This window comes from Zeus faber, assembly GCF_960531495.2.
Source record: "Zeus faber genome assembly, chromosome: 21".
Lineage (NCBI taxonomy): Eukaryota > Metazoa > Chordata > Actinopteri > Zeiformes > Zeidae > Zeus > Zeus faber.
The window spans coordinates 25,554,668-25,569,647 of NC_137208.1; the positions used below are offsets into that span (position 1 = coordinate 25,554,668).

The 14,980-nt window shown below is 41.6% G+C and overlaps 1 protein-coding gene across 2 annotated transcripts in view; it reads left to right on the forward strand.

Annotated features, from left to right (window-relative positions):
• xpot (exportin, tRNA (nuclear export receptor for tRNAs)) overlaps positions 1 to 14,980 on the forward strand; it is a 50,126-nt gene continuing 35,146 nt past the window's right edge. For both annotated transcript variants that reach the window (XM_080022100.1, XM_080022099.1), the window contains exons 1-6: positions 1 to 90; positions 1,875 to 2,027; positions 3,906 to 3,988; positions 4,288 to 4,344; positions 10,105 to 10,174; positions 10,301 to 10,519. In XM_080022100.1, the coding sequence (XP_079878226.1) occupies positions 1,941 to 2,027; positions 3,906 to 3,988; positions 4,288 to 4,344; positions 10,105 to 10,174; positions 10,301 to 10,519 (516 nt within the window). In that variant the 5' untranslated portion in view covers positions 1 to 90; positions 1,875 to 1,940. The remainder of the gene's footprint in view (positions 91 to 1,874; positions 2,028 to 3,905; positions 3,989 to 4,287; positions 4,345 to 10,104; positions 10,175 to 10,300; positions 10,520 to 14,980) is intronic.

The following is a 14,980-nucleotide window of genomic DNA, read 5'->3' on the forward strand; positions in this document are numbered from 1 at the left end:
GCACGAGCTCCGCTCGCGGCGCCGCACTGGCTTCTGGGGAGTTGTCGTCCTGGCTGCTGTGTGGAGTGGTCCTGACGGCGCTTCTATACGGTAACAAGTTCACACTCGGCTCAGATATCCGTACAGCCGCACACGTCTTTGTCCTTGTGTATTCCCCCTGACAGAGAAGAGCCGGGGAAGTTTGTCTTGTGGTTGATTTTTCGCCAGGGCGCCTGTGACGTGACGACGGGGAGCAGCGCCCGGTGCGCTTCTCCACTGGAGCCTGTCGAGCGACGTCCAGAGACGTGGATGGAACCGTCAATCACGCGTGTACTTCTACTCTCGCGCCACATGTAACTGGATTACTGCCGAGAAACACCTGATATTCGCCAACGACCTCGTAAACGCCTTGCTGCTCGCACAACTAGCTAGCTGGAATTCCACAGTTTAGTGATGCACGATTCGCGAACGAATCGTCCATAGCGAACGAATCGTTCATAGCGAACGGATCTTTAAATGACACAGGAGTCGGGAGCCACTTCGGAGTGCGAATGAGTGAATCTTCGACTTAAACTTATAACTACTATGGACTAAACTGAAGGCCAAGGGAATTAAATACCTTTTTGGCATGATTCATATCGAATGTGACTGACTGACAGTTTGGCATTCCACCCCAAAAAAGTTAAACTCCAGCTTGATAGTCGGAACCCATCCCTTCCAGCGGCCATCATAGTGCATGTGTATAAATTTCTTATCTCAAAATATGTTGGAGAGCTTGGTCTTTAGTACAACATCGATTTGTTTCCCCAGTTGGAAATGTACAGTTTTCCATGAATGGGGAGTCAAGGCTTTTATTTTAGTATTTTCAAAGTGGGAACATTATTTAAAATACACAATGTATTAAGAAAATAAATATGTTTTTATAGTGAATATATGGTGACGACCAGCATTAAAGTTATATATATCAGTGTTTTGCATGCAGTTTCTGACTCCATAGAAATGAATAGCATTTCAGTGAAATTTTGTGCATTCAGTCTAAAGCTGGCTTCTGAGCCAATGGACTCTTCTGTGTCATTCATCCCTCAAGTCATCCCTTTCTGACCTGAGCATTACATCAACTGACTGAATGCAGAGTCAGAAAATTAAACAACTTTTTACTGGACAAGAGTCCAGAACAGATTCTTTAGTTTGTACCATCATCATCAATATTACAGATAAGTTAATGCACATTAGAGAGAAATAATCCCGGTAACGGTGTGTGGAGATGCATGAGCCCAATGGCGCATTTCCCTATCCTACGGTGTTTCACTGTATGTACAAGGGAGAGTGCGGCTTTGACCAGAATGTCCAGTAATGCCAAAGATGTGACAATGAAAGTTGCAAATAAGCTCGACCATCACCAATAGAATGTCCTCTAGTGCGGAGGTTCCCAACCACTGGCCCGCGGACTGTGCCGGGTCGTGGGGCATTTGCCACCAGGAGTGATCTGGAGCAATCTACGATCTGCTCTGCAGCAGATCAGGAAACAGTAAATTAAATTCATCAAGTTTTTTTTTTTTTTTTTGCTTTGTTTGGAGAAAAGATCACCCTGATCGGAGATGCAGGACCGTGGGTAACGCCGGCCCCCCTAGTACTTTATTGAACCATTTCGATTTTGGATACATTCTAATGTAAAAAATAATGAAGCAAATTGGAATCAGATCCTAGAGAAATATCTGCAGCCCTTGTTGCTAGGCTGTCACTAGATGTCTGATGATTCCAAACAGGCTGCAGTGGAAGTCGCTGCCTAACGGTTGCAATCCCACAAAAAGTTGGATACAAATAGTACTTTGGTCATGATATTGAAATGTCCAGATTATTATTATTTATTTTCCCCCTGATGTTTTGTTTGCTAGATGTTTGGAATCTGCTTTATGGTAGCAGACAGGCGTGAACCCGCATTGGAGGAAAGCTAACCACGAATGGCCTGCCAGTCTGTTGCTGCAATCATGGATGAGCAGGCCCTGATTGGGCTTAATCCAAATGCAGATGCCCGTTACAGACAGCGGGTAAGATTCAATTTATGTTGTCTGCTTGATCAACCCTAACAGATTGTCACCGTACATTTTTTGAAGGCAATTTATCTTCTAAAAGTGATTTATCTATAGAAGGTTCTTCCTCTGCTATAATGGGTTGGTGCTGCCAGCAAGTGATTTATTTTTTTAATTTAAATGTTTTTTTTTTTTTTTTTTTTTAAGAATCATGTTATAATGCATTTGGCTGGTGTCCCAAGCTTTGTAGCCAACAAAAAAAATCAGGATATATTCTTAATTAAATTTGTTCTTACTGTTGGAATTCAAAACGGCCACAGACCACTTATACGTAGAAATTATGAGGACATCTGAGTCCGAAAAAATTCTATAGCCGAAATGTAATTGGCATAGAACCACAAAAAAGTATAGTTATTCAATATTATACAATACAGTATAACATATAAAAAACCAACAATCATTTTTTTCATGTTCTTTTGTTTGTTTTTGTTTTGGTCTATTAATCATGATCTGCGGCCACAAAATTTTAGGACCGTCAATTAACTCTTTATGTACAGTTGGTTAACTATACCTATACATGCAAGCTATAAAGGATTCACATTAAAGCAGCACTATGTAACTTTTGGTATTTAGTGCCCCTACAATTTCTGAGTGCAATTGCGCTTTCACACCACTGTCGTAAAATTCCGGTTTCTGAAAATAATTTATTTTACGAACAAATTTGAACCTTATCGGTCACGTTTCAATAACAGTCTATGTTACAAATGCAAATTTAATGTACACCTAGGTTACAGTGCCCCCCTTGCACGGACCTCACCGCGTCGCTATGGCTATGTTTTGTATGGACATTTTGGTTTTTACCAAATGCCTGGTATATACATTTTACCAGGCAAAAAGAAAACTGTAATTACCAGCTAACGTAAACCCTAAGCCAAACATCAAGCAAGTGTCGTGAAGTGTAACACACTTTTCCCGTGGTTTTGAACCCGAACACTGAAGTTCCATAGTGCAAGAACTGGCGTTCAGGTGGTGGGTGGAAATTAAAGACGTGCCATTCTCCATATTACAAATCGGTGTACCATCAAAATGATTTTGAAGCTTTTATTTGAAGGTAAAAAAGTTACCTAGTGTTGCTCTAATTTATAAGCAGATGGCCATATCTAGCTTTGGAAGATATTACTATATGCGCCTTAGGGAGAGAGCACATCTTTAGAGATCGCCACAATCTGTTTATGGAGAATGATCAATGGCTGATCAGCTGGTTTCCACTGGCAAGAGAAGCCCTTCTTTATTTATTGTGTAGTATTTATTATACATGAAATTATTATATGTTATAACTGGATTCGCAACTCATACACCAGACAAACCGTTGCCAATCGATATCACCTCATGTCTAAGTTCTCTCCACTATGGGGACATTTCGTGGGAAATAGGAGATTGGACCGAGCCGTGCCATCCATATATATCTATATATTTATAAACTATATGGGTTATATAACATATCCAATTCCCTTTACAAGGTAGAGCACCAGACAGCTGTGTTCATTGTTGCCATGTGTGCATCAAAGCACCATCCAGCCTCTCTACAATTCATAAATAGAAAAATCAACTTTTATATGGAGCCATTTTTTTAATTTTTAGATAGAGTGCGAACCTCTTGGGACACAGCATACACTACTTCCATTATTGCAGGTGGAGCATCATTTTTAGTCACTTCAGAGGAGAAGCTATGGAAAAGGACTCTTTTTCAGAAACAATTTCTATTTCAATATCATTTGCTTTTTATTTTTTACCTTTTAGATGTCATGGTTAGAGGTTTCTGATTTGCAAATTGTATGTTGCCTTGTTGTTTCATTGTGTTTGTTGGTTTTCCTCTTTGTGATGTCTTCTCTTTAGGCCATGGCCTATTTTGAGCAGCTTAAGGAGTCTCAGGATGCCTGGGAAGTGTGCGCAGACGCCCTGGCCAAAGGCATTTACAAGTATGTTTTCAGGTTGGACCTCTACACCTTAAGAGCCGTATTTCGCAAGTAAGCTGGAATTTTAACCAGTAGCTAGAGAGCAACGTTTGGCAATACATCTGGAACTTAGCCTGCATTGGTGAGGGTCCTTTCAAGCCCATAGTTTTTAAATGGCCTTTGACATTATACATCAACAAAAAAAATCGTATTGATCCGTGAGTTTGTGTCATGAGGATCAGATAAATGCCCTCATCTTAAACTATTTTTGTCTGGAATGTACTTGAGATTTTTTTTTTTTCTTTTTTGTTCTTTCACTTTAGTGATGACCATGTGAAGTTCTTTTGCTTCCAAGTGCTGGAACATCAGATCAAATACAGGTAAGGTCAACGGCATGCCACATAACACTGATTTTGTCATTGTGGTTGTATACCTGTATTGTATGACCGTATGTTTATGACAAATAACCTCTTCAATCTTGAATTTATGTATAGGTCTGCTATTTTTCAACCCAGGCTTTATAATAATGTTGGTTCCCATTATTTATTACTGTTCATCCAACATGTCTATAAGGGCGACAAAACAGCCTAAAGCAGGCAGTAATGAACGCTTTCATCGCGAGGATTACCAGCTGCCCGCCAAATGGCAATTACAGATTACTTGATCCCTTTTATCTGCAAAGATATGCGGCCGATTAACATCTCGCACGGGTCTGAATTTAAAGATGTCATCCGCGAGCCATGTCATCCCGTAAAGTACATAGTCCCAAGTCTCCCGACCATCATCAACAGAGTTGGTGTGTCCTCTAGTTCAGAGGTTCCCAACCCCTAGGCTGCGCCGAGCTGCGGCGCATTTATCACCGGCCTGTGAGAAAGTGGGCGGGTATTTAGTCAAAAGTGATCTTCGATCTCCTCCGCAGCAGGAAGCAGAGAGAACATATTTGGAGAAATGTGCGTTTCTCCAAACAAAACCAATAAAAATAGTGTGTTATTGTAGATGTATGTATTTATTGATTTTATTTTATTTTCTGGTGTTCACATGAAACAAAAAAATCCCTGCGGCAGAGTCGCGGTGCGGTGTCTCCCTCAAGCTTGCAGTACGGCAACGGAAGTCGGAAATAACTTCTGGACGTGTGTAGGAGAGATGAAAGTTATATTGGGAGAAGGATGCTGAGGATGGAGCTGCCAGGCAAGAGGAAAATAGGAAGGCCAAAGAGAAGGTTTATGGATGTGGTGAGGGAGGACATGCAGGCGGTTGGTGTAAGGGAGGGAGATGCGCAGAACAGAAGGTATTGGAGGCAGATGATCCGCTGTGGCGACCACTAATGGGAGCAGCCGTTGGAGGAAGAAGAAGGTCTATGAGTGAAGATTCACTTCACTCATAGACCTGGATTGCTTATTTCTTGTCTCAAATTTGTTCTGAAACAGATTTTGGTGGATTGATAAGGTGAAATCAATGAAAGTTACAGAGGAAATACAACAAAACCCGGAAGCCATGCCATTGGCTCACAGAGCCTGGAACTTGTGTTCAAACCCCATTGGCTCACAGAACTAGGGGCCTTGGGAGGGTGGCTCCTCCCACAGAATACATCCCGTTTTGGAACAAGATGGTTGTACACTAGAGGCATTTTAGAATGGCTAGATTGAGTGGTATTTTCAGCAACAAACTTCAAAGACATATTTTGAGGACCTCAGACCTATATTAACTTGTGTAAATATGAGCAGAATATGTCCACTTAAAAAAATATGTTTGTTTTTTTTACTTAGAATTGTGGCACATTTTTGTGATCAAAATGCCACGGCCACATAAAAATCTGAAGTTGCCCGCAAACTTGAACGTGACTTCCCCTCTCCACTCTGCTTCTCAGGTGCTTGTGCAGGCACTGCTAGCCCATGGCTTCTGTTATTTTTTTGTTTTTATGTTATATTGTTAAAGCTAGAGTTCGTGCAACCTGCAAGAAATGCAGTACTTCACCAACCTAAATAGCTGTGTAACTAACTGACTGACCTGCCGACTGACGACTATCATCATTAAAAGATTCAGGTCTAGGCCTGTGAATTATTGTGCGCAAAAAGATTCAGCCTGAAGCCTGTGAATTATCGTGGTCAAAAAGATTCAAGGCGAAGGCCTGTGAAAAATAAAGCCTGGATCTCGGGCTTGGCGCTCTTATCTTATTCTATCCCCTTCCTCTCTCGAGAGGGAGTTACTTGAAAATTTCCAAAAACAGCCAGCTTCCAAAAAAATAAAAAAGCTGATTTGCTGACTCGGCAATCTCGGCTGCCCTGTATCTGACCTTGGGAGATATTTTTTAATCTTTCCTTATTGGGGAATGTTTTAGCGTCCTCTATTCGTGTCATACAATGTGCTAAACTTTGGCTCTATCTGGTGGCCTTAGGGCAGGGGTGCCCAATACGTCGATCGCAAAGGAAGTGTGGGTAGATCGCGCGCCATTCCAAAAAAAAAAATAATAAAATATATATATATATATATATATATATATATATATATATTTTATTTTTTATTATTTTTTTTTAATTATTGTTATTATTATTATTATTTTTTTTTAACCAATCTGACCAACATGTTGAACGAGCTTAATTTAGAGCTGCAAGGAAAAGACGAAACCGTGGTCAACATGATCAGTTCAGTTAATGCTTTTAAACTAAAAATGCTACTTCTGTCCTCAAAGCTACAGCGCCATGATTTGGGGAGCTTTCAAAACCTTGCATCAGAGCTGGAGACCCAAGGGAAGGCGTGTGCGTAACTTGACAGTGCGCGCTACACAGAGCAGATTGAAAATTGTCTGTCACACTTTGACAATCGGTTTTGAGACTGCTTTACTCAAGCCAATCCCGAAATTTATGTGCTACCCATTTAGGGAAGATGTTGAGGTTGATTCACTCGCATCAAAAGTTGTAACACTGTTTCACCAGAAGTCGTCTGCAGTGGAGAATGAGATGTTGACATTACAGGCTGACATTCAGCTGAAGTCCAGGGCTCATGGACAGTTTTGGAACATACTCACAGAGGAAAAGTACCCCAACATGAGTAAATGTTCTACCTCCTTGACTGCATTATTCGGCTCTACATGTTTATGCGAGTCAGCCTTTTCCCACATAAAGATAAAAATATTAAGTCCAAATACTGTTCCACCATGATTGATGGTCATTTGGAAGCCTGCTTTAGGCTCGCTACCAGCAGCTACTGTCTGGACTATGCAACTCTGGCCGACTCCATTCAGTGCAAGTCATCAGAGTAAGGTAGTGACCATAAATGTATTTAAATTTTTTTTGTGCCGTAAGGGTTCATGCAGTGATGCAAGGTACACAAACATATATTGTACATACTCTCTCTCTCTCTCTCTCTCTCTCTCTCTCTCTCTCTCTCTCTCTCTCTCTCTCTCTCTCTCTCTCTCTCTCTCTCTCTCTCTCTCTCTCTCTCTCTCTCTCTCTCTCTCTCTCTCTCTCTCTCTCTCTCTCTCTCTCTCTCTCACAATCCATTTAGCATTTTTTTAATGCAGGTAGGTCATTTTGACCTGGTCATTTTAAAAGTAGCTCGCAAGCTGAAAAAGCAAGGGCACCCCAGCCTGAGGTTGTATTCGATTTGGCGCCATCTGATGGCCTCAAGGTGCATTCAATTTTAAAGGTAATTTTTAAAGGATTTTTTTATTCACTCAATTTGATTTCTATGTAATCGGATTTAGTATAACATATAGTAGGTTTTTTATGTGGGATAAGGAGTTTAACCATAACAGGTTACTAATTAACCACAACATTCCCCCCTTTGTGACTTCTGCAAACACATTCTAACAAAATAACGAGGATAAACGAAAGATTATAAGTAGTAACACTGGTTATGCTGGATAACATGTGGCTTATAGATGGTAACAATGAGCATGCAGGGTATAATGTAGGCAAACAAGCAGCACATAAATGTACCTGTAAGTGAGTGTATAATCTACTAAACTACTGTAGTGAATATACTGAAAGACTATAAAACAGCAAATGTAGTGAATATAAGAAAATGTATAAAACAACAACTGTTAAGTATCAGAAAAATAACAACCGTGATAAGAGTATAAGTATAATATAAGAAATAAAACCGTAACACAACAACTGTGATGATTATTCCAAGAAAAGGGGTGTGGAGTTTGCTGTGCATAAACATTGGAGTGGTCATATTTGGTGATCAGAAAAAACGTCCCCCTTCAAAGCCGCTGAATGTGCTGCAGTTGTTGATTGAGGGTGGAGATCTGCTGACACAGATTGTTCTTGGCGAGAGTGAGTCAGGCCACTTGATTTTTGTAAAATGCTAGGTGCTTGTAGCAAGCCCTAGATCTGAGGTGGGCCCTTACCGCCTGGGTGCGGCGTCGCTACCTGACACTTACAGATGTGGTCACATTTGTTGGTACCCTTACAGCTCATTGAAACAATGCTTCATTCCTCCTGAAAAGTCATGAAATTGTAAGCAATTTTCTCATGTATACATACATACCTTTGGTTTGTAATAGAGTAAAGCAAAGAAACTGTGAAAAGAGAAATTATTGCTTAAGACATCAATTGTATTCTAAAAGGGCCTGGACAGATTTGTTGGTACCCCTTAGAAAAGATTATGAATAATTGGATTATAGTGATATTTTAAGTAACTTGAAATTTTCTTTAATTGGTATCACACATGTCTTCAATCTCATCAGTCATTCAGCCTATTTAAATGGAGAAAAGTAGTCACTGCTGTTTATCGTGTGCACCACACTGAACATGGACCAGAGAAAGCAAAGGGAAGAGTTGTCTGAGGAGATTAGAAAGAAAATTAAAGACAGGCATGTTAAAGGTAAAGGCTATGAGACCATCTCCAAGCAGATTGACTGTAGCCAACCTCCCTGGACGTGTCCGCAAGAGAAAAATCGACCCCAGATTGAACAGAAGGATAGTGCGAATGGCAGAAAAAGAGCCATATACAATTTCCAAAGAGGTACTAGCTGAACTCCAAGGTCAAGGTACATCATGTCTGATCGCACAAACCGTCGCTTTTTGAGTGACAGTGGGTTCCCTGGAAGAAGTTCAGACTCTTTTGAAAGAAAACCATAATAAAGCCAGACTGTAATTTGCTAAAATGCATATTGACAAGCCACAATGCTTCTGGGAGAAAGGCCTTTGGACAGATGAGTCAAAACTGGAACTTTTTGGCAAGTCACATCAGCTCTATGTTCACAGACAGAACACCATACCTACTGTGAAACATGGAGGAGGCTCGTTTATGTTTTGGGGCTGCTTTGCTATGTCTGGCATGGGGTGCCTTGAATCTGTGCAGGGCACAATAAAATCTCAAGACTATCAAGGCATTCTGGAGCTAAATGTACTGCACAGTGTCAGAAAGCTCTGTCTCAGTCGCGGTTCATGTGTCCTCCAACAGGATAATGACCCAAAACACACAGCTAAAACCACCCAAGAATAGATAAGAACAAAACATTGGACTATTCTGAAATGGCCTTCTATTAGCCCTGATCTGAATCCTATCGAACATCTATGGAAAGAGCTGAAACATGCAGTCTGGAGAAGGCACCTTTCAAACCTGACACAGCTGGAGCAGTTTGCTCAGAAAGAGTGAGCCAAACTACCTGTTGACAGGTGCAGAAGTCTCATTGAAACCTACAGGAATCCTTTGATTGCAGTCATTGTCTCTAAAGGTTGTGCAACAAAATATCAGGTTAAGGGTCCCATCATTTTTGTCCATGTCATTTTATAATATAATTGATCTCTTTAGCAATCATTTATCTTTTTTCACAGTTTCTTTGCTTTACTCTATGACATACCAAAGGCATGCAGTTATATGTGAGACATTTTCTTTTTTAATTTCATCACTTTTCAGGAGGGTGTGTGTGTGTGTGTGTGTGTGTGTGTGTGTGTGTGTGTGTGTGTGTGTGTGTGTGTGTGTGTGTGTGTGTGTGTGTGTGTGTGTGTGTGTGTGTGTGTGTGTGTGTGTCAGAAAATAAGGAAACGCATAATAGGACCCCGTTAATAGCAAGCGTTCATTGAGGTTTCGCTATCAACAGTTGTAAATTAAAGCATATGGATACTGAAGGTAATTGGTGGAGAAACTCCCCATTATTTATTTGAAATATCTTATCTGTTCTCTTACAGACATGCTGGCCTCAATGCTGCTCAGCAGCAGCTCATCAGAGAGACTTTGATGAAATGGCTCCAGTGCCAGGTAGCTGTGTATTCATTTAGTCTGCTGTATTAGCAACCTGTATGTCTTTTAAAAACGGTCCCTCTGTTCCTGAAGTCTCACTCGCTGACGCGCTGCCATCAAATCCTCTCCCTTTTAACTACACAGCTGATGAACACCCAGCCCGAGAAGCCCTTCATCCGCAACAAGGCTGCCCAAGTGTTCGCCCTAACATTCGTCATGGAGTACGTTACCATGTGGCCTAAATTCTTCTTTGACATCCTGTCCATGGTTGGGCTGAACCCGCATGGCGTAGATGTGTACCTGCGAATGCTGATGGCTATTGATGCAGAGGTGGTTGACCGTGACATCCTCCACAACCCTGAGGTAATGAGTTATGGTCCTCTCCCAACGCTTCCCCATTCCCTGACCGATCAGTGCGATTTGGAAAACACGTGACGTGCAATATCAGGACAACAGTTCAAAACTGAATGTTTTAGGATAGTATATAATGATAGTAGGGCTGCCCCCTGAAAATCGACGAGTCGAATCATCAGTCGGAAACCCGTCAGTCGACTGAAATTCTTCAAGTCGAGCAGTCGTTTGTTTTTTTTGTTTGTTTGTTTTTTGGCATTGTGCATTACAATATCAGAATAAAACGTATAAAAGCTTACAAATCATTCTATCGAATCAATCAATCAGTCTATCATTCTGCTAGACTTATCAGCTGCTTTTGACACTGTCAATCACAGCATACTCCTGTCCATACTCTCAAGTATGGGCATAACGGGCAGTGTACTTTCCTGGTTCGAATCTTACCTTACTGGGCCAGCTGTCTGTGCCGCACAACCTCACCACAGGGGTGCCCCAAGGCTCGGTGCTAGGACTCCTCCTCTTTGCCATATACACCACCTCACTGGGCCCGATCATCCGCTCACATGGCTTTTCATATCACTGCTATGCGGATGATACTCAACTCTATCTGTCCTTCCCGCCCGATGACCCCACTGTCTCGACGCGGATCTCGGATTGTCTCACTGACATATCCACATGGATGAAGGATTATCACCTTCAACTAAATCTTGCGAAAACGGAACTGCTGGTCTTCCCGGCCAAACAAGGTATTTATCACAACATTGATATTAAAATCGACTTTCTATCTCTTGTTCCTACCAAGGCTGCAAGGAATCTTGGTGTCATTATTGATGACCAACTGACATTCTCGGACCATGTTGCCGCCGTCTCCTGGTCCTGCCGCTTCGCACTACTCAACATCCGAAAAGTCAGGCCGTACCTGACCCAATATGCCACTCAACTGCTGGTGCAAACCTTGGAGATGTCCCGTTTGACTACTGCAACGCCCTCTTAACAGGCTTGCCGGCCTGTGCGGTGAAGCCACTACAGATACTACAGAATGCGGCGGCGCGACTGGTGTTCAACCAGCCAAAGAGGGCACATGTCACTCCGCTGCTCATCGAGCTCCACTGGTTACCTGTAGCCGCTCGCATCAAGTTCAAGTCTCTTATGCTGGCCTACAGAGTGATTGCTGGGAATGCTCCCGCCTACTTAAATGCTCTTGTAAGAGCACATGTTGCCCCCCGGATGCTGCGCTCGTCAAATGAGCGCCGCCTGGCTCTGCCGGCCATACAGCCACAGCAATCCAGTCTATTCTCATTTGTAGTTGGTGGAACGGGCTGCCAAAAATGACCAGAGCAGGGACCTCCCTCTCTGTCTTTAAGAAGCACTTGAAGACCCAGCTCTTCAGTGAGTACCTCCTCTCCTAACCTACAATTACTTAGCACTACTTAGCAGTATTTATTGTTACACCAATGTCTCTGTCGCAATGTAGCTTGAATGTTATTCTCCCTTGTAAGTTGCTTTGGATAAAAGCGTCTGCTAAATGACTAAATGTACGAAATGCACGTGGATAACATTTCAATGAGGGAATATAAATGGGGAAACAATAAATATATTTTTGTGTGAATTGTCCGACCACGGCTCTCCATGTGCCCTGATCGCAGAGAGCAACATGGAGAGCCGTGCCCCAAATGTTCCTCCAAATATAACAACTGTAAACAGTGTGGGGATGAGGCACGGAGGAACGGGTCACGAGTAGGGATGGGTATCATTTAAGGATGAGCAAAAAGGATGAGCTTCTCGGTGCACTCTCCTCAATTGAGAATGTTTGGAAAGGTGGGCAGATCCGAATGGCATGAAAGTAGTTATCTCTGGTATTGAGGGAACAATGAGAGCAAGTATCTTTATCCAGGAATCCCATTTTGAACATTTTGGGTTGGGTGATATGTGCTCTGTGCCAAATCTTTTCCTGGATCAGTTGCATTTTGGAATTGTGGGTCATAAAGAACATGTTGCAAGTAAGCTTTCAGAAGTGGATATCAGTGAAAACAGGTCTCTTTCCCATTCCATGGTAGGTTAACACAAAGTGTCATTTGTTTTTAATAAGAGTTTTTTTGTGGAAAAGGGATTTTTTTTTTTGAGTAAGATGTTCAATCATCGGAGGTGGTTGGAGGATGTTAATTAATCATTAATTAGATTTTTAATTTGAGAGACAGAATGAATTGCAGGAATCTGTGGCCACCGATATTATACCTTTTGGATTAGGGTTGGAAAATATATAAGTAAACTGTCTTCAAAATGTGTTCAAGACGAGTAATTACTTAATTTCCAAGACCTGGAGATTATTGTTTTGTTTTTATCTAGAAAAGCCGGGTTGTGCCAAATTAGATTGAGTTATGTATTGCCATCCCTGGCCTAATTGTTGCTCTGGTTGTAACCATTTAATTAGAAATTGAAGATGGTTAGCCGAATAGTTGTTTTTGGTAGTATGTTTATTTTCACTGTTGCTGTCATGCCAATTAGTGGGATGGGTAGGTTGTTCCATCGAGTGAGGTCTTCTTCAATGGATTTGAGCCATGGATAAAGTTAAGGATAAACAAATCTGACAAATTGGTGGAGATATCAATACCAAGCTATCAAATTTTGCTTCTTCCCCACTGAGTGGGAAGAAGTTTTAATCCAATTTACTGAATAGTCTGAAAATAGTCTGAAAATTTAGATATAAGATTAAACACTTCTGGTATTGGGTTATCTAAATATTACAAAATACTGTCTGCATACAAACTGATTTTGTGAACAGAGTTTCCTGTGTGTATGCCAATGATATAATTCAATTCAAAATAATTCACTCTTCGTTGCATGAGGAATTGTCTTTTGATGGATGATATTATGAAGATGAGATGTAGAAAAAAGAAGAAAGAAACAGTCTTTATTTGTCACACGACACTCCACAACACATGCTTGCACACACACACACGCACATGCTTGATGGTGGCCGGTGAAATGTCTCCTCTGCTTTTAACCCATCCTGGCTTATCCTTCCTCCGGGGGCACAGCCAGGAGCAGTGGGCAGCATTCGCGCCCGGGGACCAGGTGATAAGTGTCCATCGCTGGTCAGACGATGATGGGTGCATGTTTTTGGTGGGGGTCCTTACTGACGTGAGGTGGAGGAAACCCCATGTGAACACGGGGAGAACATGCAAACTCCACACAGAAAGGCTCCTGTTTTTTTGGAAGATAACCCGCCGGAGCACGGTGCCAACAGCGCCCCAGGCGGGAATCGAACCCAGGACCTTCTTGCTGTGAGGCAGCAGTGCAATGCACTGCGCCACCGTGCCACAACAGTAATTGTTCGGATCTAATTTCGGATTTGCTCAGTGGGTGAGTGGGCTTGTTGGGAGTGCCAGTATTGTAATCGTTGTAGTTTATTTTGGCATTCTTGTCCTTTATTTTTCTTGAGTGGAGAATGAAAGAATACTACCTCTCACAACCGCATTTACTGTTTCCCAGAGTAAGGATGGTGATATTTCTGGAGAGTCAATAAGTTCAATGAAGGAAGTCCATTCTCTGAAAATGAAATGGTTAAGTTATTTATCTGTCAGAAGTGAGGCGTTAAATCACCACCTGCCAGGAGGGTTCAGGTTGGTTTCATTTATGAGGTTGAAACTAATCGCCGCGTGATCGGTGATTACAATAGGGTGGATTTCAGGAATTGTGATTTTGGATATTACTGAGTTACTTGTCAAAAAAAAAAGTCAATTCTAGTGAAGCTTTTGTGGGGCGGTGAATAATATGTGTTTTCTCTATTACGTGGATCATCTGATCGCCAAGAGCAAGATCTCTCCTATATTTTATGTCAGACGAACACCAGGATTTGGAATAATCTGGTTTCTGAATGGTCTAAACTCGGATCAAGTATTGTGTTGAGTTTTGAAATATATTGTGGGGGGGGGGAGAATGTGTTCATTGGGGCCATAAATATCAGCTAAAGTTAATTTGTTTCCTAAAATTCCGTTAATCATTATGTATCGCCCTTCTGTGTCTGATATTGTGGTTTTATTCTGATATGGGATGCTTTTATTGATCAATATAGAAACACCTTTTCTCTTATATGATGCAGAAAACATCTGATTTAGCTTTTACCATTTAGCTTTGAGTTTGAGGTGCTCTGAGATGCTGTGAGGTGAGTTGCTTGCATTAGACAGAAGCTGGGGTTCATCCTGGTGAGGTGACTTAGGATTTTACTATGTTCAGCAGGTAAGCCTATTCCCCTCACATTCAAACTAACAAACTTGATGGATGTCATTGAGGGTAGTTAGGGGGTGATGGATATGGATTTGTAGTTTTCCCATGCAGCAGCACAGTGCGTCCAAGGCAATAGCTATACCACTGTACCCATGTTTTCCCATCGATAAGTCTTGAGTTTTTCTCCTTTACATTCCTTTTTACTGTCCTAATATTGCACAAGGTTTGAAGGGATGCGTATCCACA